This window comes from Denticeps clupeoides, unplaced genomic scaffold (assembly GCF_900700375.1).
Source record: "Denticeps clupeoides unplaced genomic scaffold, fDenClu1.1, whole genome shotgun sequence".
Lineage (NCBI taxonomy): Eukaryota > Metazoa > Chordata > Actinopteri > Clupeiformes > Denticipitidae > Denticeps > Denticeps clupeoides.
In genome coordinates this window covers 1-23058 of record NW_021629743.1, presented here as the reverse complement: position 1 = coordinate 23058, position 23058 = coordinate 1, and the positions used below count along the sequence as shown (strand labels likewise).

Genomic DNA, 23058 nt, shown 5'->3' with positions numbered 1-23058 from the left:
TGGAGAGGGTGATCTACAGCGTCACACTGATTACCCCATTCAAAGCATCGTTTCCCAAATTCCACAAACAGCGTGTCCCACTCACCATCACACACAGTATGTGATTATTTCTTCTTCTGCGCCTGCTGTCACAAAGTGGTCTTTCTGGGATGCAGGGGACCCCTTCTGGCATTAACTGCCACCTTGATAAAATCTAACCTGTTTGAGTCAGAGTGTGTGTGTGTGTGTGTGTGTGTGTGTGTGGAAGAGAGAGAGATTTTTTTAAGCTTTTAAGCTCTGCAAAAATGAAACTCTACCTACTCATCACAGAACTTCAACACTCGTCCGCAGCACACACACAATATCTCGCTGCCCTCTATCCTGACCCTTCTGGCTGGGAGAGAGCACGACTGCACTTTGAGTCTGAAAAGGAAACTCGGCCCACACTGCCCACAGCTCGGCGCTGACCCGGACGCAGCAGTTGCCAACATCTGTGGTTCGTCACTACTGGCCTTGGGGTGGTTTATCAAGCAGAGCTGAGGATTCATGTAGATCTCAGCGAATACATTTGTATAATAAAAAAGAAAAAAAATATATACGTTTTTTTTCCGGCGGCCGCTAGAACAGCACCAACAGACTAAATATACAGCCTTCCGAGGCTAAAGCTGGGTCAAATCCCACATGCTGACGCTGCAGTGGAGCCCTGACAGCCAGGTCAAAATAAGCATTACAGGTCATTTTTCTGCAGATGTGGGTTTTTTTTTTTCACTTTCACATGAGGGATCTGAGCACACTGCATTAAAATGATGCCATTTACCAACCAGGAGCTTTCTGATCTCTAAACCCTAATGGCTGATGGCACATTCAAATGGGCCCATGAGAGACTTTGGCTTTAGTTCAGCGCTAAATGGACGGCGTATGTGAGACGAGGTGCATTGTGTAGAAGATAACTTTTGATGAAAAATTACAGTGACCTGTAACATGGCCTTATGAGAGAAAATGGCAGTGGCTCATTTTTTTTATTACGGTAAGCAAACCTTCCAAAAAAATAAGTATTTCTATATTAATAAATAACAAGGGAAGTTTTCACAGTGCACCATTGTGCTGGAAGACATCAAGGATCAAGGAGAGGAGCTCAGAAGGATGAAAAGTGGCCCTTAAGTGCTACAGTGTGCCTAATGCCTCTAATCTTCTCCTTGGCGCCGTCTTTGTTGTGCTCCTTTACAAGACCACTGCAAAAGATGATGGGGAAAAGTACAACCATTGTTCTAGGGACCTTGTCTTGTGATTCTGGTCAACATACTCAATAGGAACACACACAACTAATACTCGCAGCTATATATGACTAGTGTGGGTGCATCAAAGCTTTCCTGGCTGTTTGTTTTGCGGAAAGCCACAAGCGTTTTTCTTCTCTGTTCTGCGCCCAGTGGTGAGACAGGAGAAGAACCACCTCACTCTGGTTATCGGCCAGTGTGCACCATCATTATTGAGGGCAGGGCTTTGCCCGCAGCCGGGATGATGACTCACGACTGCAGTGACTCACATGCTTCTTCACTAGGGCCTAGTATTAGTCTTGAAAATGGCCAGGCGTCTCTTCTTCTCGACCCAGGCTGTGTTGGAGGTAATTTAGCATCGGAGCTAAAGGGAAAACGGTGTGTGGGCTGAGCTGCCACTCAGAGAGCACAGAGCACATTTTGCAGGGTTTTTGTGTCTGTCTGAGTATGTGTGTTTGTGAAAGCCCTCATTACTCCGACCCTTGAGTTTACCATAATTATTATGCTAATTACTCACATGGGTCAAGGAAAAAAATACCTCCTTGAAATGGAAGATGAAACTAATGAGTGGTAGTAGCCTAGTGGGCAACACATTTGCTTATGTCCAACTCCGCTTAAGACACTTAACCCTGAGTGTCTCCAGGGGGACTGTCCTTGTAACTACACATTGTAAGTCGCTTTGGATAAGGGCGTCTGATAAACACCATAAAATACATAAATGTAAATGTAGTGCATTAAGTAACATGCATTTATCTACACAGGTCTATATTTATTTATCTATATGGGAGGCATTTATCATTCAGCTAAATGCATAGGTCCAAATTTTTCTCACAAGTATTGTGTTCCTAAGCAAGATGCTTTAGATGTAATCAAGTCGCTTGCAATCCAATAAATAAATGTTAAACTGGCTTTAATTGAGCTTTAAAAGATCCCTTTTTTGTCAAGAGCATTGGAGATGAAGGTCGTCCCTCCTTCTGTTTTGTTCCTAGAGCACAAGTTTCCTTTCCGAGGCCTTCTTCCACACTGACTCATCGGCGGTGGAAATCTTGGATCCTTCCTTTAAACTTCACGAGTCTGTTGCTAAGGTAGGCCAGCTGTCTATTCTTTTTTTCCCTGTTTCATCCATACTGAGATGAACTTGAGATTTTGTGAAGCCAGTCCCCTCAGTGGTCACCATTCTGTGGTGTCTACTAATGTGCAGCACATATCCTTATCGTGACACCTCTTCCATATTTATGCAAAGAATACATGAATACCTTTCCCCAGCATTCTGTCAGACTCCCAGAGTCTCATTCCTCATGTGAAGTGTGCATTTTCTTTTGGATGAAATGCATCATGTGGTTTGTGTCTGCCTCGCGATTTCAATCAATTATGAGGACTTTGCTATTTATGCTTTGCTTATATATATTTTATATTTGGCATGTTTGTTAAAAAAAGATAACAGTGATGCTAAAAGTTTAAATAAAGCTGATAGTGGGAAGAACTGTGGTTGAAATGCTATTTCCTTCGATCAGCACACACTGACTGACGACCTCGTGGCGCTCGGGCCGCCACCGCGATGTAGTCACGTAAGACTACGGCGTGCTGTCTGCTGATGTGTGAGCAACGCATCTCTCACCCAATCACGAGCTCCCCCTCAGACACTCCTCAGACTGTCAGAGCCATGGCCGCGACGCCGGCTGAATGCATATGCAGCTGAGTGCGTGCCTCGCTTACCGCGTCCCGCACCCTCCCCTTGCTCCACCCCCTGGCCATATGTCCGAGCGTGGAGGCCGCGGGCTGGAGGAGACACTGTCCAGAGTTGCCGACGTGTCACTTCATTAAAAGCCAGCAGTCACTCCTCCTCCTCTTCAACAGACACTGATTGCTTGGCTGAAGGCTCAGGCCTGACAGCTCATTTTTCACCCTACCTGCTCTTTGTCTTCAGAAGGACAGGTCGCACGTTTTAGGAGGGGGGGAGAAGACGGAAAACAAAAGCGGCGGTGGGGTAAAAAAAAAAGACGAGCGCCCATCATAAACATTTTTTTGCCCGTCTGATGACGGCCTAACAAATCGGTGGCAGAAAGAAATATGAACGTAGTTAGAGCTCCTCATCACTGCCACAGAGATAATGTTCAGTGCCAGGGATTATTTGTGCTGCGAGGAAGAAGAGCGGCGGCGGATGAAAGAAACCCAAAAAAACAGTGTCACATTACACAGAAAGGAAATTAGAGGCGCGGCGCCGTGCCGCTGTCCGCGCATTTACATAGATTCAGAGGGAAATGTGCGAGCATGAAGAACTTTGGAGGCAAACTGATCAGAAACAATGGCAGAAGTTGGAGGAGAAGCAGCCGTCACGTTGATATGGAATTCAAAGAACGGAATCGAAAGTGTCAAGATATCACATTTCCCAGCACAGTGGGCAGGGGTTGAAAAACTTTTCCTGAATAACAAAGAGAACAAAAAAAATACTACATTTAGATATATATATATATATATATATATATATATATGTGTGTGTGTGTGTGTATATATATATATCATACACAAACTCACTGTGACACACACCCCCATACACACACAACAAATGCACATGACAAACTTCTATTCATACACACACACACACACACATACATACATACATACATACATACATACATACATACATACATACATATATATATATATATATATATATATATATATATATATATATATATGATGGATGGATGAATGTGTGCAGGCTCACCAGCATGGACACAAATGTCTGCATGCGCACACACCCGCGCACAAGTGTCAGGAACACTTTTGTCTCATCAAGCAACCTCTCCGGTCCTCGCGGGATTACGCCGAACATGAACACAGCTGCCAGAGACAGAGGGAAAGAGAATAGAAAGCAGTGGGGGGAGAGAAGGGAGGAGAGAAAAAAAAAAAGTCACTATGAAATTCCTCTGAAAGTCTGTCTGTACCCTGAGCAACAAAGAAAATCCTCCCACCACCGTCCTCTCGCAGGGCCGCGCCCGGGTGGACTTGTCGCTCGTTCAACGTCCCGGATGCATTAGCGAAGAGCTTTATATCTGCCATTAATGCCGTCCCTGCATTAGTGTCTAATTGCAGCATGAAGTATTGCATGTTTGGGTTTTAATGTGTCTGTCGTCGTGTAAGGCCGCTCACCTCTCCGCTTCTAATAAAAGCCCCGGGAACACATAATGAGCTCCCTGACGGTACATTAATTAAGCTGTGGTGAAACGAGTGGGTAGTGTGTCTGTGAATGACAAAATGACCTTGACACAAAGTTGCCTCTTTTGGGCGTCTGTGCAACAAAGCGCCCAGATGCACAAACTGCAGGCTGAGTTTGCATAGCTGATCCACTTGTGCATTTTTTGCATGAAAGTTTAGCAATCCCTAGAACAGCAGCATGCTACAACTCAGCCAAGGTCTCGCTCACAATAGAGCCTGTGACCTCACTGTGACACCAGGTGAAGTGAAAGTTAAAAAGCAAATATGATTAAGTTCTTCAAATGCACTGGTGGGCACTGCTTCCTCTGTGGTGGCCTCCATATGGGCCTGATGGGAACTTAATTGATTTGGTTGTTGGGTCTCTGTGTGAGCGTGAGTGTGTGTGTGTGTAATTCTGCAATATCCCCTACATTTTAGGCAGCAGTGAAATTCCCCAGCCTCTCCCTTTGAGGCCAGTTCTGGTTGTCATGAAAGCTGTAGACTTACCTGCATCCCTGGGGAGCTCAGCCAAGGTCCACTCTTTCTTCCCGCTCGCAATGGAGCCGAGGGATTTTTCCCTCCTCAATTCGTCTCCCCAAGCTCATTTTTCAACTGGGTTTTTGAGACCCCTTTTCAGACAGCTCCCTTTGAGTTGGCATGGCTGGCCGGCATCGATCATTTGGGGCTCCAGAGTCGCTTGCGCTCGATCCCCCTGCTCCGCTAAGTCCACTTGTGATATGCAGGAGAGGCCAAAAAAAATACAGACACTGCATCGAGCAGTGGAGAGACTGATGGACCCTGCTGTTCTTGTTTTTGCCACTTTAAACTGAATTTTAATAATGTTGTGCATCTCAAAATATTACAGTATTGTGAAAAACCTTCTGATTATGGGGCCGCTTCCTTAACCGCTAGGCCACTACTGCCCCAAAGGGGGAAAACACAAAGGACAACAATCTGGTTGCACCCTTGGTTGCACTTGGTTAAGGTACCTTTAGATTTAATTACAGCATTCAGACTTTGTGGATACTCATCTATCATTAACACCACCTGATTAACACAACATACTTTCAATACTTGTTATACTTACTGTATGTTCTTTATTCATTTTTTAAAAAAAAAGAGTCAAACTAATGAAATAAAAGTCAGGCCTAAAAACCAAATTACTGTTTTTCAATCTACACTAACTACATCACCTTGTCTCCACAACATCAAGGAGCACAATACAAATGTATCAGTGCTTGCTGGGATCTCATTTCACAAATAAAAGGCTTAGTGACAGTCGAGTATCAGAAAATAGATCGCTGAATGTGAGCATCGAGTGAAAGGGACTGGGTGCCATGAATCCTCACTATCAAGGCACGTTAGATTGTTGGCGATACAGGGTGACTGAAAGAAGCCTAGTGGACCATGCAGCTTCCCAGTGGACCATAATACCGTCCGGGTATTCCGAGCAGATGGCCTCTGTCATTTCCTATTTTTGACATTTTTTCCTTCTTATTGCACTTGGTTTTTAGATCACTTGTTTCTGTTTAGCTTAGGTGTCACAAAATGTGTGTTTACCTGGACCACTGGCTTGGGGAAGAAGTGAATTTACCAGAAATGCATTCCACATTGTGCTGCTGATAATGTGACTCGTCCTGCAATCATCAACTCCCTCGGCATGCCTCCTGTGAAGGAGTATAAAGAGGCCAGTAACTGAAATGGAACAGCGACGATATGATGATGGACTGAGTGCTGGTGTGTAAAGAACCCATTAACCTGCTCAGGATGCACTGAGACGGGATGCAGGGTGGGGACGGATGAGGGAGAGTGGGCCAGAAATGGAGTCATCTTGGAGGAAGGTGCTTTTAAATGAACCTGCCACAGACTGTGGGCTTCAGCCTTCCTGAAAATCAAAATAGGCGGAAGTATGTTGCAGATAGCCAGTTGGCAGTTTGTGCAACAGGTCATTTGGAGGGTTGATTTTACCACACAAATGATTTCTAATATAAATATGTTCATGTAAGAGTGAAACAAGTAATGGGCACCAGGTCCTTAGTTTTCCTTTGCAGACTGTAAGTAAGAATGATTGTGATAAAAGAAGGTAGTCCTCAAAAAGCAAAATGTTAAACCAAAAATATTAACACATACATCTCCCAAATATAATACTGGTCAAGCATGGAAACTTGTGTAATATCACTAAATAGAAGTATTTGATGGACTAAGCCCATCTCCATAACTCAGCTTTAGAGTAGAACCTTGACAGAGGTCAGGACCAAGCACAGTAGACTGTAGTCAAATCGGTACTGTGTACTGAAAAGGGGGCAGTCCAGGAGACCCTCCTTACTGGCTACCAGAGGGTCCAGTCCTGTTGCTTCCCTGCCAACCCCCACCTTCAAGATGAGCGCACAACCCACATGCCCCTACCCACCATCCCTGGACTGGCGAATGCAGGTCAGGGACCTTGTCCTTGGGGTTCTGCTTGACAGCGCCACCTGGAAGATAAGTGGAGAAACAAAAGAGTGGGTTGTCAGGCTCTGGAACCTCTTCTGGAAGCTGGGGCAGGAAAGTTGGAGCCAGGGCCCTCAAGCAGCCCCCCAGTGCTAACACCCCCTCACTGGCATCACTGGTGACTTCTTGGCACAGGTATGGGATACAGGCATGGCTATCTGACTCTGCAGTCTTGCTGAGTCTCCCTGTGTCTTGCTGCTGATGGTGGATTCCCCACTTTCCACCTCACTCTCCTCTCGTCATACAAAGACAAATGGGAGGGACCTCTCTCTGGGCTGTACCCCGCGCCTATCCCAACCAATCCTAGTCTTCTCTGATGTCATCCTTGGCATCATCCCAGTCGATGTGGGACATGTTGCCAGCGCACGCAGAAGTCCCATCCCACATCTTCCTGCCTCCAACCACTCACCTACAGACTGCCCCGCTTCCGGGTGTCACAGATCCTGCTGGGGCTGTCGCTCCACCACAACGCTACTCGCCCTTACGCGATCCACAACTCGAATGGGTGACACCTCTTTTGCAGCTCTAGGTGCTTGCGTCCTTGCCCTGGTGTGTCCTGCCGTGGCTCGACCCATCCCCACGGCTCCCTTTTAACGGGGCCCTAATCATGGAAGCCTAATCAGCAGCACCTGTCCATGATTAGAGCCCTGTTGTCACGCTGATTGGTGCAGGCTGCAAACCCAGCTGCATCCAGCCATGACAATACTCTGCATGATCCAGGTATTGTACTGCTGATTTTCATTCCTATTACCATCAAGAACCGGGTTGCTGTGCCTTGAGAAGAGAATCTTGCTAAGACCCAGAAGATCTGCCCTTACCCAGGCTACCTGAAGCCAAGCACGCATGATGTAATGAAAGGTGTCAAGCTGCCATCTTGATGCCCCAGCCCTGGGCGCCACTGGAAGTGGCTGAGCTCTGACATGGCCATGGTATCACTGCAAGCAGTGAATTTGACAGATGTGTCACTGCTGCACTGGGTTTGGTGTGGGTCGGAAGGGTGTGTGCCTGAGACAGTTAGCTACCGAGTGGCTGAAACAGAGTGGAAATTGTGCAGTCAGTCCTGTCCAATCAAATGATCATTGTAGCCCACTGTGGAACAGAAAGATTCCTAAATAAACAATAAAAATGCATTGCTAACATCATGTGAAGTGGAAGTTTAATTCCTAACACCCTGGGTTATAATTTAGCATGTCATTATTGTATTAATAAAATATATTTATTGATTAATTTTTGTTTTCCTGTTGAAAATTTGTTACCATGGATTTGCATTAATGGACACTTTCACATACACTGAACATTTCTTTCCTTTTATTTTTGCATTGATTAGTTTGTGTAAAAATAATGCAAAAGTACTGAGATTCCACAGCTAGTACTGCTACTATTTCAGAATGTTATGTGGTTACACTGATTATTTTAGTGCCAAGGTCCAGTGCATTCAATGATGATGGTGTCAAGATTGGAGCCGGGGCGAGAAGTTTACATGATGTTGGTAGTTTATTTAATATGTTAGTAATGTTGAATACTTATCATTTGAATATTATTAATTGTATTACATTCTTGATTAATCAGCTGCATTTTAATAACAAATTCTGATTTCGTATTGTCAATGCTGAACATGATGTTATTGAAAATAAATCTGATGCTTATTTTGTGGCAAACATGTGACAATAATACTATGAATGTCGAGAGATCTGAAAACCCAAACATGGAGTGGGGAGGTGAATCTTGCCTTTATTCTACAGACGCATGGAAATGAATAAACAGAACACCCCAAGGTGTTCACATTCGTGTGGGCGATCAGAAAAGGAAAGTGAAATGACTTTGCTGATTGGAGTGGTGAATGGTCTGAAGGTGGAGCTGAGCTGAGAAGGCTGGTTTAAAGGGTGTAGAGCTGGGTCAGTGTTCTGTTTGGAGGTTAGTCCAGGGGATGTTCTCATAACACAAGGAACTCAGTGAGCAGCTCATAGTAGTAGTAGTAAAAAAAAAATTATGAATAGTCCAACCTGTTTCTTGGTCTCATGACAAAATACTGATATAAAATTTTACAATACCGTGTAATGTGCATGACTACAGACAGTACGCAAATTTATTGTTCATAAAATTTTTATTGTAATCTACTTATCTTTACACAATTACAGTTTTTGAGTTCTTCATATGTAGTAACTTTAAAAGGTCTTAAGTATTCAGACAATAGTCCGACTGCAACATAGACATGTTTCTGAGCCAGTGAACAATTGACAATTGTGACAATTTGACAAAATTGACAGTGACAATTTTTATTGGACATTTGCAGCACTATAATATCTAATACTTTAAATCCTCATGTTGCAACATAGTATTCATAGTATTCATCTTATCTATGTGAGTTTGTGTATCTGTGTTGTTTGTGTATCAGAAACATTTGCATGTCTATAATTGTACACTTTATGCACATTATAATTATCAGGTTTTTTATCTTCTGATGGAAAATATAGATGTAATCCATTTTGAAATAAGACTGTAACATAACAAAATGTGGGAAAATGTATGCTCTCTTTTCAGATGCACTGTATATAAAATGCATTACTTAGGAACCTGCTGTTGCTTCACCTACTACTTCTCAATTACTATCAGCTTTGTTAAGTTATTACAAATAATAAGCCAATTTAAAAACACAGTTAGCATCTAGTCAGAAGTACAGAATAACGCTGTCATTTACAGTTCAAGTGAATGTATGAGGAGTGTAAATACAAAAGCTAAAGAAGGACTGCATCTTACAATAAGTACAGCACATAGATGAAGGGGACAGTTTTGAAGGGTAGATATTGCAAAGGCCGATTCTACAATATCTAGTAAAGCTATGTGTATACATAATGGCCAGCGTAAAGGTCACAGTGGAAAATAGGAAAATGTTTTTATTAGTAGATTTTTGAACATCATAAAAAAGTATGGAATTGAATGGAGAAATAACAAAACAAAAACAATGAATCCAAGGGAGAAGGGATCTTAATCATAAGAAGAGAGAGAGATTTGTCAATATTCTAATTTCATAGAAAAAATATTGCGCTTACTTTCTTGCTCATTTTCTAGAGGATGTAGTTGTAAAATTTTTCCTTCTTGCTGTAAAATAAAACAAGATCATTTACCATTCTTGCTTTAATTCTGTGTAAGTTTGCAACCATGCATCTGTGAGATGGCCTAAATCAAATGAATATATATTGTTTTTTTTTTTATTATTTACAGTTTTTTTATTAAAGGGTAATAAAGGCACCCGGGGAGCAGTCTGTGGGGACGGTGCTTCGCTCAGTGGCACCTCAAAGGAATCTAAGGTGCCACTGAGGTGCCACTGAAGGTGCCACTAACAAATCAGAAGGAGACATTAGGTCAGACAATGTAAATGTAACAAACTCAAAATAGGGGAGTCATTTTGTCTATTTATTTATGGACCTTGATATATTGTTGCCATTTCTCTTGTCCAATTGACCATGTTGTTGTCACACTTGTATGTGAGTCAAATGGTTTGTTGCTAGATTAGCTGCGATTCCAATTTGTTTCATTATTTATAGGCAACAAATTAGACTTCCATCTAACATTCCCTGCGCTTCCCTTTGTTATAGAGGATGTGTTGGGTGCACCGTTTTGTAGGTTGAATTAGCCTCTGGGGGTTGTGCTTCAGTGATAATGAGTAGTAAAGTGTGAGGCAAAGTTCCATCTGATTTCACCCAATCCTGTGTTCCTCCCCTCCTAACACCAGCAAATGCTAATGACTGTAATTATGACACTTGATGAGGCATTCTCTTACCATCAATGCTAAAACTGGCAAATAACGTTGCAAATTGCTGTGATTCCCTGTGAACTAGGCAGTGAAGTTGGAGACAATTTGTTTTCCAAAGGGTCTTAAATAAGAGCTCTCTGACTCTTTTTGACATTCTAAACAATACCGCCGTGATAAGTAATTAAATACCCTTCACATTTTTCCTTCTGCCAATTGCAAGAAGATATTAGGGCTTATATTCTTGTGCAGCACTCGCCTGAAGTGTCAGTTAACTCCCAAAATAATCCTTGTTCAGTAGTCCAATTATTCCTACAGAATTTTTGGTTTTGGGAATTTAGTCCATTGGTTGTTTTGGGCCAGTTATGTACTTAACAAAAAGTGGCCTCCACAGTCACCGGACCTGAACCCAATCGAGATGGTTTGGGGTGAGCTGGATTGCAGAGTGAAGGCAAAAGGGCCAAAAAGTGCTAAACACCTCTGGGAACTCCTTCAAGACTGTTGGAAACCCATTTCAGGTGACGACCTCTTGAAGCTCATCGAGAGAATGCCAAGAGTGTTCAAAGCAGTAATCAGAGCAAAGGGCGGCTATTTTGAAGAAACTAGAATATAAAACATGTTTTCAGTTATTTCACCTTTTTTTGTTAAGTACATAACTCCACATGTGTTCATTCATAGTTTTGATGCCTTCAGTGAGAATCTACCAATGTAAATGGTCATGAAAATAAAGAAAACACATTGAATGAGAAGGTGTGTCCAAACAGTTGGCCTGTACTGTATATCCAGATGAACAGTGGTGTCCAGAGATCATGTCCTGAAAGTCCATGTGAGAAGATTTTTTTATTAGTTGAACCTTCTTGGCAGGCCATTTAACTGAAGGGTATATCTGCTCTCTCATTTGAATATATAAATTGACTTAATATTTTCAGAGGTGCCCTGTCAGACTTCCTCTGCTAATTGTCATTGGTTTCTTTGTTGGGGCTGCCATGTGTTACCCTCCAAGACGTTCATTAGACTGCAGAGAGAATCACAGAAGCTTCACTTGTAAATTTCACACTTGACTGTGTTCTGCTGAGAGTTTTTTAATATAGCCAGTATTAAGGAACCATTTCCAATAGTCTAAAACCTTTTTTTTTACACACATTGATGGGGGGCTAAATATGCATTCCATATTCCTCTAAAATGCATATATGTTTCTTGACTTCTCATTAACTTAAATGAACCGTTTCCCCCATGGTTTTTAAAATGTGCTGGCCAGCACTGTTTAAACAAGCCGGCTGAGGCTGAAGAATAGCACAGCATAATTTTTTACGCTAACCTGTCTATATATAGGTGTGTGCATTTTAAAGAGATTTACCTTTATGAGATAAAGACCTGAGATAGAAGCAGGATTTTTTCCATATCCATATTCACACCCAAACAACGCCTATATTGCACCGGTTTGAGCCTGGCAGTGGTCTCAGAGTATCAGTTCCTTCAGGGAAGTTACTCTTCAACCTCCCACAAATTTGACACCAACTGCTCCAAAAATGGTGGGGAGGTTATTGTGCCCTAATATATAACATGACAAGGTGTCAGGAAGTAATTTTCCCAGACACACGGCGGTTTAGCCCTGTGTTTTGACGGCAGTATCTCAGGCGTGCTCCTTCATCACCTGGGTAACGCAACTGGCGTCTGGGTGGATGAGAGTTGACACGGGCGTGTTTGATGTGCATTGTAATGGAGGAGTGTAATTTGTCCGCAGAGCCACGCCGGTTCGGCCGTCTCACCAGAGTTGTCCCCAGCGCAGCGAGGAACTTGCGGCTCATCCATCACTGCTCGTGATTAAAAAACCCCGCTGCACTTTTGATGCTGCTCTGCTCTGGCTGAAAAATTTAAAACTTAAAAATCAAGACATGATGACACATGGGATCTAACCCGGCACTTTGCAGTGAACAAATTTTCCCTTTTTGGAAGATTTGGGTTTGTTCATGACTGCAGGTTCTGTTAATTAAGTATTTGATCATTTTATTGTTATTATTAATATTGTTTTTGTTGTTTTCAATCACATTGTTCAAAGTGCTGCTGAGTTGTTTTTAATATAATGTTGAGTAAATTCAATTATGTTGACAATCAACTGCCTTCTCGTTGGTCACTGTTCAATTTCTTACAGATGCTGTGTGGGATTTGACAAATCTCAATTTTCCTATCCTGTTGGCAGATCATTTTTGATTATTTTAATTCATGTTTTCACCATTTCAGGCAAAATTGTCAGCTAAAACAAAAGAAGTGTTTCACTTGCCAATAAAACGTCTTTTTTGACAAGAAGAAAAAATGACATATTTTTCAAAAACATTTATGTTTCCCAGTGCACCACAAGTTTTATGTAAAATCGTTGCTGTCACTTTCAGCTTTTTTTCAAGAGTCTAATAATGGGTACGTTTTATGTATAATGTTTTGATTGAAGTCTTTATTTCATGAGCGAACACCAGTATTCACTGAGCAGTAGATTCAGACTTCCTTTTTGGAAGTCCCACCAACGCCAATTAGGACAGTCAGATATGCATGCATAATTAGCCCAACTAGAACTGAATCTGAAATTGTTAGAAGATGTATGCAGACATAAACCACAGTTATGAGTTTGGCCTCCCTCTGTGCTCTCACAGACGTTTCTCACAGCCAGAACTCCACACTGTTTTGCTGCAGACAGGCAGGCAGAGTCTCTGAATAATGAATAATTAACGTGGTGTTAATGGCGATCCTTTACTATCCTTTCTTCTGTCTGAAGAAATCACAGCATTTTCTTCCAGATGCTGCGTAAACCTCATCCTGCCAAAACTCTCTCTGGTGCTATGTTTCAGTTTCTCTGCCTGGCACATTTGTTATTTTATTCATTCCCAACACCCCTCAGCCATCCCTCCTTTGTCTGTGTTTCAGAATTAAGACTTGCGTAAACAAACATGAGGACTACCATTTATACTCATTTAGAATTTGTTTCCATAAAAAATAATAATAAATTGTCATCGACAAAGTTTGAAATAATCATGTAGTTCATGCAAGATACAGCACTAGTGAATTTGGCTGGTTTTACTGCTTCTTTTCAAGAGTAAATGTTGCTGATAAAGTTCCTCTCTACATGTATGCAGACATTCCATCATTAACTGACATTTACAACATGAATAATGTCTGGACTGGAGGTCTTTTTAATGCACCAAATAATTGCAAAATAAAGGACATTTCTAAGCAACCATAAGCGTTTGAACGGTAGTGTACATAGTTTCCTCTCTGTCACACCTTATCCTCCCTGTCACATCATCTGCTAATGATGCACCCTGCCCTCATAATCGTTCTTTTCATCACAATGGAGAAAATTTCACATATATTGAGGGGTGAATTTAAACACTCAGTCCTCCTCAGTATTGTACTACCTGTGTTCAGGAATAGGAATGATGGGGGGGGCAGATTGGCACATCCATCACAATCGTGGATCGTGGGCAGGTCTGTGGAGATCTGACCCCATTGCTCTAACTTGTATAAGAAATGGTGGAGGCGCATTCAAGCATGGATGATTGGCAGCAGCCAGAGAGGGGACATTTTATGGTATATTTTAGGAAATTACATGTGGGTCTGGGGCCCACCGTTCCTCAGGGACCTGTCAACAATGTTTATTAAACAGCTCTGTCATCGCCGCCATCAGCATTCATGTTCCCCCTCTTTGAGAGCGACAGCGACAGTGACTCCCACACGCATTACACATGCACGCGGTGGTAGCAGAATTCCCATGGTTCTGCATTCCTTCAGCGCTGGCGAGGTGTAATGAGGGATTTATCAGCATTGTGCTGAGGCAGTGTTCATTTTGACATATTTTGATGAAGTTCTTTTAAACTGGATGTCAGTTCTTCTCACATTTTTAATTTTTCACGCTCCTTAATCTCCACTCCTCGCAACAAAACTTGATGGCATAAACGTATATTTCGCCGAGCAACCTCGCCTCATAAAATGATAACTAATAACCAATGACTGCATACCTTGTCTTTCTCATGCATTGTTCATCACTTTTAGCTTCATCTCTCAGCAACACCCTTCATGCAAAGCCCACATGCAGTCCCTTCAGAGCTCCAGTACCTTTATTAACAGACCTTACTTTTTCATATTTTACAATGCCCAGTGTTACAGTATGTACTTTCTTGCTGTAGAAAAACATCATCTTAGATATACAGGACAGTTTGCATCCACAGCAGACGTTCCTCGTTTGTGGGTTTCAGGATGGTTTTCTGGGGCACGGGTTTTGAGCCGACAGTGACTCTTACCGGCATAACGCCTCTCCTGTGCTCATGATGGGCTTTGATTTCGCTGCAAGACCATATGGTTGCTGCAACCACAAAGTGCATTTGATCCTTTTAATACCAATCTCCAGTCTGAAGTGGTTGGAGGGGAAAGGAGCTGGATTACCATCCTGGCGCTGGACCAGCTCCTGTGTTCCAGATCTTTTAAGACTGCCCTTCACAGGTTTTTAGCAGATGCTTAGAATCAGCATATCCATAGAAAAAAAAAAACTTTTTCCCCTATTTTTAAAAAAATAACCTCCCCTTCTTGGAAACCCTCTCCATACATTTTCATTCATTATTGTGTTTTTACCATTTTTTAAAAGAGAAATGCAGCCAGTTAAAGTGCATCTATTTTTCTCAGGCCTCTCAGCATATTTGTCCATAATGAAGTCCTGAGAAATTGTTCCTGGAAATGACCAACACCGGTTTCAGTGATTTATTTCCTAATGAATAAGGCTGAATCATCACTTGATCTTACCACAATTTAAGTCAAGAGTGGAAGTAATATGTGTTCATTTTTGGTGATTAATAGATTACCAATATAAGTATATGAGCATGGGAAGAAAGTGAAAAGGACCACAATATTCTGATATATATTATCAGGGTCTACTTCTAAATTGACATTCAGTGGGTTGGAGTTGGTTGCTCCTAACTGGTGTAGGATGATGGGAATATGTTCATTTAAAAATATGGGTGGGTGGATGGAGTCAGGTCATTTCACAAGATGGTTTTACTCAGATATTTTCTTTTAGCAGTTGTAGCACATGTCACAATGTGCCAAATGGTACTGGAAGGCTCTATCAGACATACTGACATATGAAGGGTTGAATTCAAACAGGAAATGCTGTGATCTTGAAATTTCCAAAAACTGGTGGGGAACCATTACAGACCCACCAGATACATGTCATCAGATCATTTCTTTTTCATAAAATTACATAAACATTTGCTTCTCTCTCTATTTTCTGCCTACAGGTGTAGCTCCCAGTGGCACATGCTAAAGTCTCTAACCTGCAGAATAAGTACTATTATGTTTCTTGGTGCAAACTATAACACTACATAATAATGCATGTTAAATTGTGCGGTGCTCAAGTTTAAAGCACATTTTTCAGTCTCTGCAGAGAAAACATTAAGGAACATGTAGACCCTCAAATGCCATTAAAAGCATCTGTGTCTGTATCTCCACTTTTAGATTATTCACCTTCATGACATAGATCAGCTTTCGGATTTCCTATTGTTAAAGTAATAGACAATTTTCACACGATTGAACTGGGTGACATATTTTGAGATGGCACTGACATAAAATCGCTGCATCCGGCCTCTCAGAAATATGACCATGTCACCGTCAATCTGTCTTGTTTAGTGTGCGTTTGTTTTTTTTTAACTTCTGACTCTCTTGCACCATCTGGCATCGTAATGAGTGGAGTGCAGAGCTTGGAGACAGAGAATCAATCTTGTGCGGCATATTGATCTCATAAAGACGTGCAACAATGATCGTCAAAGTGTTAATTAATTACCAAGGAATGTAAGATGTTGACTTTGATCCTTGATGTGCCTTCCTTGACCACTTTAATTAGGCTTCGTTAAATTAGAGTTTATGAAAGTTTCACTAACACTTTTTTTTGTAAGAATAAATATGAAAATATTTAATTAGTGTGCACAACACAGCTGGAATATATAAGCCTCTGAGAATTTACATTGTCCATGTTTACATTCTTGGCAATTTAGCCATTTTTTTTTTGCTCGTGTTCAGTGAGATTCCACCACATGAAGAATTTGCCTCTGTCTCGAATTTTATCCAATTTGCTATAATAATGGCCCGATTTGCATAAGAGAGTCAGCTTTTTGTCCAATTAAGTATTTCAGTATGAAAAAGAGAAGTGGCTGCTGTATTGTACGTGATTTCTTTGTTGTTGTTGTTTTCAATGCACATTAACCCTCAGGTTTTTAATCAGTTTCTACTTTTATTTTCGATTTTTTTGTGATCTTTCAAGACATCCTTCTCAACTAAGGTTGATGAATGTCAGTGGCAAATGCAAATGACTCCGTTAATTCCAATCTGCTATTGATTTTGCCGCTGGAATTCTTGCAGAATGAATATGAGGTTTAAAGTGCTAAGAAGACCCTGAGCTCTGTGCTCCTCAGCACCGCTCATTGACTTTTCCAACCCTAATCCTGGAATTTACATGAACAACTCCCAGTGTAAACGGATCCAGATAGTGCTTATGGCTTCTGCGGTGCTGACCCCTGAAATAGGATAACGCGGCACGAGAAACAAATCACCTCGGCGCGCCACGGCAGAGCTTAGCCAGCCGGACCCTCTCTGGTGAATTAGCAATCACCACGCTGCGGTTTCAGACACACTAAGCTTCTCCAAGAGGGCCCTCTGCTGACAGTACAGACCAGATGCTGTTGTGAGATTTTTCGTCCTGTTGCTGTAATGCACGCAAATGTATTCCCCTTTCAAAGCCCTCTGGTTCTTCAGTGTGTCTTGGAAAAGGAGGAAACCAAGATGTCAAAGTCTGCATGCAGACTGAAACTTCTCAGAGGCTCACAACAATCTCACTTACCACCTGGAGGAGAGGAGTCCTACTTTAATGACTGGGGGGATAAATTACATGTCTGGTTAATGAAAGAGTGTTTTTTGGTTTTTTTGGATTTGTTTTGATTTTCCATATAATTCTGTGTGTCATAGGTCATATTAAATGTGGGGGAAATTATATATGTTAGTGTTCATACACTATATCTGAAAGTTTTTGGTAGTTATCTATGATTTTTTTATTTTTAATGAAATACCTTTACTTTACTCTGCTTTAGAGGGACAAAAATATTACATGTAGTTACGTGAATTTTGTTGTAGTTACGTGAAAAATGTTTAATTTGGTCTAAAGCATCAAATAACTGCTTGAAAAAAGCTCAGGTTTGAGTTTGGGATAACAAAAAAAAGCAAAGCTTTTCAAACATCTGAAAAGAGATTCCATTGGACCACAGAAGAGGGAAGGAAACATTCCCGTAATCGGCTACCCACTGCTCACAAAGGTGATGGGTTAAAAGCAGAGGACACATTTAATTGTGTCACCATGTGCTGTACTGCAGTGTTTCACAATGACAATCACTTCAAGAAGAGCTGTTGAAGCACTTAAGGGTACCAATGATAGGGTAACATAAAGAATTTTGAACAACTGTTCACTCCAAAGTCAATGCTCTGGAGCTCCTGCTCACCGCTGGAGCTTGTGGACACCCTACAGATCCTCAAGACAGCTAAGGATCTGTTGGTGTCCGTTGTACTGCGTAATGTGTTTGTTCATGGGTCAGTAATACAAACACTGAACAAGGCTTGAGGGAAATCACAGAGTCGTCTCTCTCTACTATCGCCAGTGACGCGATCCAGGCACCTGAACAGTCAATTCTCCATAAAGTCTCAAGCAGGTCTTAAAGTTTTGTGCCCTATGACCACTTTGATTAAAATTGCCATAAACGGAGACCTGACAGTTATGCATCTCATAAAATGTGCTTTATTAATTCAGAAATAAATGTCAGAAAATAAGGAGTCAGCACCACAGACAACTCTGTTTTAAAACCTACAATTTGGCAATACAGTGACATCAAAATGGGTGTCTGGATGCACCAATGGATTCTAGGAGGTGATGCCACTTAGCTGATATTTTTTCATGTTATAGTTTAAATACATGTCTTCTTTGTCCTTGTTGTGATTATTGATTGTAACTGTTGTCACTTAGAGATGTCAGTATTAAAGTATTGGCTATTCCTACTGTCATACTGTATGTAGCATCTACTGTATCACTCAATTTATTTATTAATTGATTGGATTTTTTTTTAAGATGACTGCAGAGGCCATTCTGCGACTCAGCTCCGATCCAGTCCTACCATTTTACCCATTGGACATTGCTCTAGATGTGCAGAATAAACTTAAAGGTAATGAGGACTTTATTATTCTTCAGTGCCATAAATGTTCAGGTATTATGCATAATGTAATTATGTAATTACACTACTCTTAAAACGGTTTTAAAAAAAGTTTTTGACAATGGACAAGCAAAACACCGTGCTCTGTAATGCTCTGCACAAGTTGCTGCAATATGTTGCCGTCAGAATTTCTCTAAATGCCCTGTGTATTCCAGGCAGTGTGTGCAGATCTATAACCTCACCGCACAGCCAGGCAATGACAGCTCTTCCTTCTCCCCATAAGGATGATTTAGTGGTAGATCATCTGTTTGGGTGGACGTATCGATCGCCACATCACAGCACAAGAGGCCACTAGCAGAATGACCTTGATTTCTGCATTTGAAAAAATTCAAATCAGCAGCAGGCTTTTCTCTTTTGGTACCGTTGAAAGGGAGAAGATTATCAGCTTTGGACTTGATTGCCTTTCATTCCCAATAGCCTTCAAAAAGAGCACTGAATAAAGAAAAAAAAGTAAAGTTGTGAAGAGTTGCATTTGCATTTGCTTGTCCTGTGACATGAAGGAGAAAAATATAATAAAAATGCTTTTTTCTTTTTTTATTTTAAAAAATACAGCCCTGGATTCAAGCTTTAGCAGCACAGGCTCACTAAATAGAAGGCAAAAGGCATCCAAGTAAGCTTTACAAGGAAAGAGAAAGTTCCTTTGTGCACGTGTGATTTGCATAATAATAATAATACAATTTTATTAGAATCAGTAAAATGAGTTTATGTACGCTGTAGTGGTTGCACAATGCACATAAAATACATTATTGTTGCCAGTAATGTTATTTAACCATTTAAAGGGCTTTGAGTCTGTAGAAAACTGATGTAACACTTACTAATGATGCTAAATTCCGGTGAAGCTCATCAGTTCCACAATCCGGTCAGGCTTAATGCATACAAATTGCCTGGGTGCTGTGATTGAGATCGAGTGATTACCTGCCTGTGTTTTCTTTGTGTCTTGGCCGTCCAGCTTTAGGCTTTGTGCCGAGAACAGGTTGAATTAAATATAGCATGCTTTTATCTGTGTGGTTAAAAATAAACCGGGAAGATGGGGCCAAGGTAAATAAATAATTCTAGGCAGCTGGTCTTGATCTTTCATCTCTTTATATCGTTCCATGCTGTGTTGGGATTGGAATAGTAAATGGATTTTCACAGACACCTCTTACACAATTACACTATTCATGAGTAATGCAATGGATTCTCAGAGATCAAACAGGCATGGCTAATTGAAACTTTTGAGATCTTTTGTTTCCTTTTTTCTCTTCTTCTTTCTTTTTAATCGAAGAAAAAACACCTTTGAATGTTCTCTTTCATTTGAAAATGTCAGCACCAGAAGTGGCGAGAGTAGTCAAAGTACTGTTAATTTGTCTCTGTGGCACTGGGGGAAACGTTCAAGGACAACACAATATCTGGAAGTTGTAATAAAGTCTGCATATATATTAAATGTGGAACTGATTAATTTATAGTCAGAATGTGGAACATCATGGTTAACAATTTTTACCTGCAATGTATCAATATTTTGTACATTCACAATTACAGCATTTATCAGATGCCCTTATCCAGAGCGACTTTACAATCAGTAGTTACAGGGACAGTCCCCCCCTGGAGCAACTCAGGGACACAATGGTAGTAAGTGGGATTTGAACCTGGGTCTTCTGGTTTATAGTTGAGTGTGTTACCCACTAGGCTACTACCACCACCCTACTAACACCCAATATGAATATTAGTTTTTGATGACTCTCTGCACAAAGCAGATTTATTTACATATGTTTACATTTACATTTGTGCCATTTGATAGACACCCATATCCAGAACGACTTGCAACGTGCTTTCATGTTAACATCAGTTCTGGTTCACTAGGACTCAAACCATGAATACAAATCATTTTATTCACTCAGTTGTAGTTTTTCTTTTGCGTAAGTCAGACTTTAGGAAAGTAACAAGTTAGTCAAAGTTTTATGTAAGCTGCCATTTGAAAAGTTAATTCCACCACCGGGCAAGCAGTACTGGAGGGTCGGAGAGTGCGAGGTGCAGTGCGTGATGTGCAATAAGGGCTCTGAGGTAGGATGGTGCTACCCGATATTTGGCTTTGTAGGCCAGCATCAGTATTTTGAATCTTATGTGGGCAGCTACTAGGAGCCAGTGGAGGGAGCGTTGTGGGAGAATGTTGTGGGAGAATTTGGGAAGGTTGAAAACAAGTCTTGCTGGTTTTGATTGACCAGACAGATATGCAAAATGTGTTTTCATGTACGTGCAGAGTCCAGGTAGTCAGTGTCAGTGTGTGTTTTTTTATTTTTATTTATTTTATAGAAACTATCTACTTAATCACTTCATCTGTGACAGATGAGAAAGAAGTCAAGTAGTAGTTTACTTGCAGTGATAGGATGAAAAACACATTTTCTGAGAGAAAATCAGCCTGTGCTATAATTGTAATAAGCAGTCTTGGCAACCCTGATTCCCTACGTTTCCCTACGTGCTACGTTTGCTTAGGTTTACCAGTTTGCTGCGTTTGATGTATTGGTAGCGCAGCACATCATCAATCAACTAGAAGCACTCAGTGCACTCTGCTCCAAAACCCCTGCGTCACTCTTGGCTTCATTTTGATATAGGCGTGGTGTGGAAACCACTCCCACTTGACTGTGTGTGATTGGTGGAACAGCCAAATAGACTGATCACAGAATGAACAAAATAAGCAAAACATTTTGATGTGACAAGTGTATTGAATTCATTCCCATTTATAAACCTAAATGTAATCAGAATAATCATCTGGATATCACTAGTCCTGTGTGCACATAGGGACATTCATGCATAAATATACATTTTATATTGATTGCTATAATTCATAAGATGCAAAAATGTTGAATATAAACAGATCCAGTGCTTTGTTTGCAGATACATATATATTATCATATATATATATACACACATATACATATACATATATATATATATAATATATTTGTCACTCATAGCACTGTATGTATCTAGCTATAGAATTTAAACAATATATATATTAATTTTTGTTTGTTGAAGACCAACATATGGTGTGCCTATTTCAAGACTGAAGCTATTGTAAAGTTGTGGCTTTTATGTGTCTGTATGTTTAGCCATTGATCTTAACTCTTGTATCTGCACCTCTGGGCACAGATGACCCGCTGAGGACGAGTGACCTGCTGGACGCAGCTGCCGCGCTGAGGGAAAACGCCTCGCTGCTCCAGTCAGAGATCATGCGGCCAGCCAATGACCCCAAGGAGAGGGACCCTGCCCATGTGCGCATGCTGAACGATGTGCTGCGAGACCTGGAGAAAAGCTTCCTCATCCGTAACCCTCCACCTGGTTTGTACAGGTAGGCACACTGTAGACTCTCGCCAGCGATAGTGTACTGAAGTGAGTACTTACAGTTACCTGCTCTGCTTTTCTCTACTGACCAATATATTATATATAAAGGCACAAAGGTTCCCAGATTTCAAAGGGAATAAAGAAGGTAAGAGAGACAGGTTAGGGAAACTTTGATGTTTGTAGATACAGAAAAATAATAAGCGCACAGCAACAGAAAAAAAAAAGTGATTGCAGACCGCAACATATGTAAAGGGCATGTTGAGCAAATGAGCTGACATTCAAACAAGTGGAACGTTGACATCCGCTAATATGCTGCCTGTTTTATAAAGGTTTTAACGCCATCTATGGCAGCGCAGACCGTGAGCGAGATAAACACTCATTGTTGTCAGAAGCACTTTATGGTCTGTCACAAGATCAAGAACAGATCACAGGATGTAGCCCCACCTTTGAGATGAACAGCACAAATTTATCTTGACTTTCACGCTGCTGCTGTCCATACCCACTCCAATCTCCATGCAGGTCAATCCATAATGAATGCTGTGGCATCCCGGAATTCTGTTTCAGTGCTAAGATGCAAAAGCAAACGCTGGACCAAGACAGACATTCTCAAGTTCATGTTCCAAATGAGTAATGACATCACTTCCCCATGGTGGGCTGTTCGTAACTGTTCAAGGCTCTGGTGACAGACGTGCCAATTTGAATTTCTGTCGGAAGTATTTACCTTCAACGAACAACCAGACAGGGAAGGATCTTAACTTTT

The 23058-nt window shown here is 41.2% G+C and overlaps 1 protein-coding gene across 1 annotated transcript in view; it reads left to right on the top strand.

Annotated features, from left to right (window-relative positions):
- LOC114773210 (inactive N-acetylated-alpha-linked acidic dipeptidase-like protein 2) overlaps positions 1-22925 on the top strand; it is a gene marked incomplete at its 3' end in the record, with an annotated part of 115053 nt that extends 92128 nt beyond the window's left edge. The window contains exons 10-13 of the mRNA XM_028965717.1: positions 2243-2338; positions 18839-18932; positions 22107-22305; positions 22818-22925. Of these exons, the coding sequence (XP_028821550.1) occupies positions 2243-2338; positions 18839-18932; positions 22107-22305; positions 22818-22925 (497 nt within the window). The remainder of the gene's footprint in view (positions 1-2242; positions 2339-18838; positions 18933-22106; positions 22306-22817) is intronic.
- Positions 22926-23058: the final 133 nt, after the last annotated feature.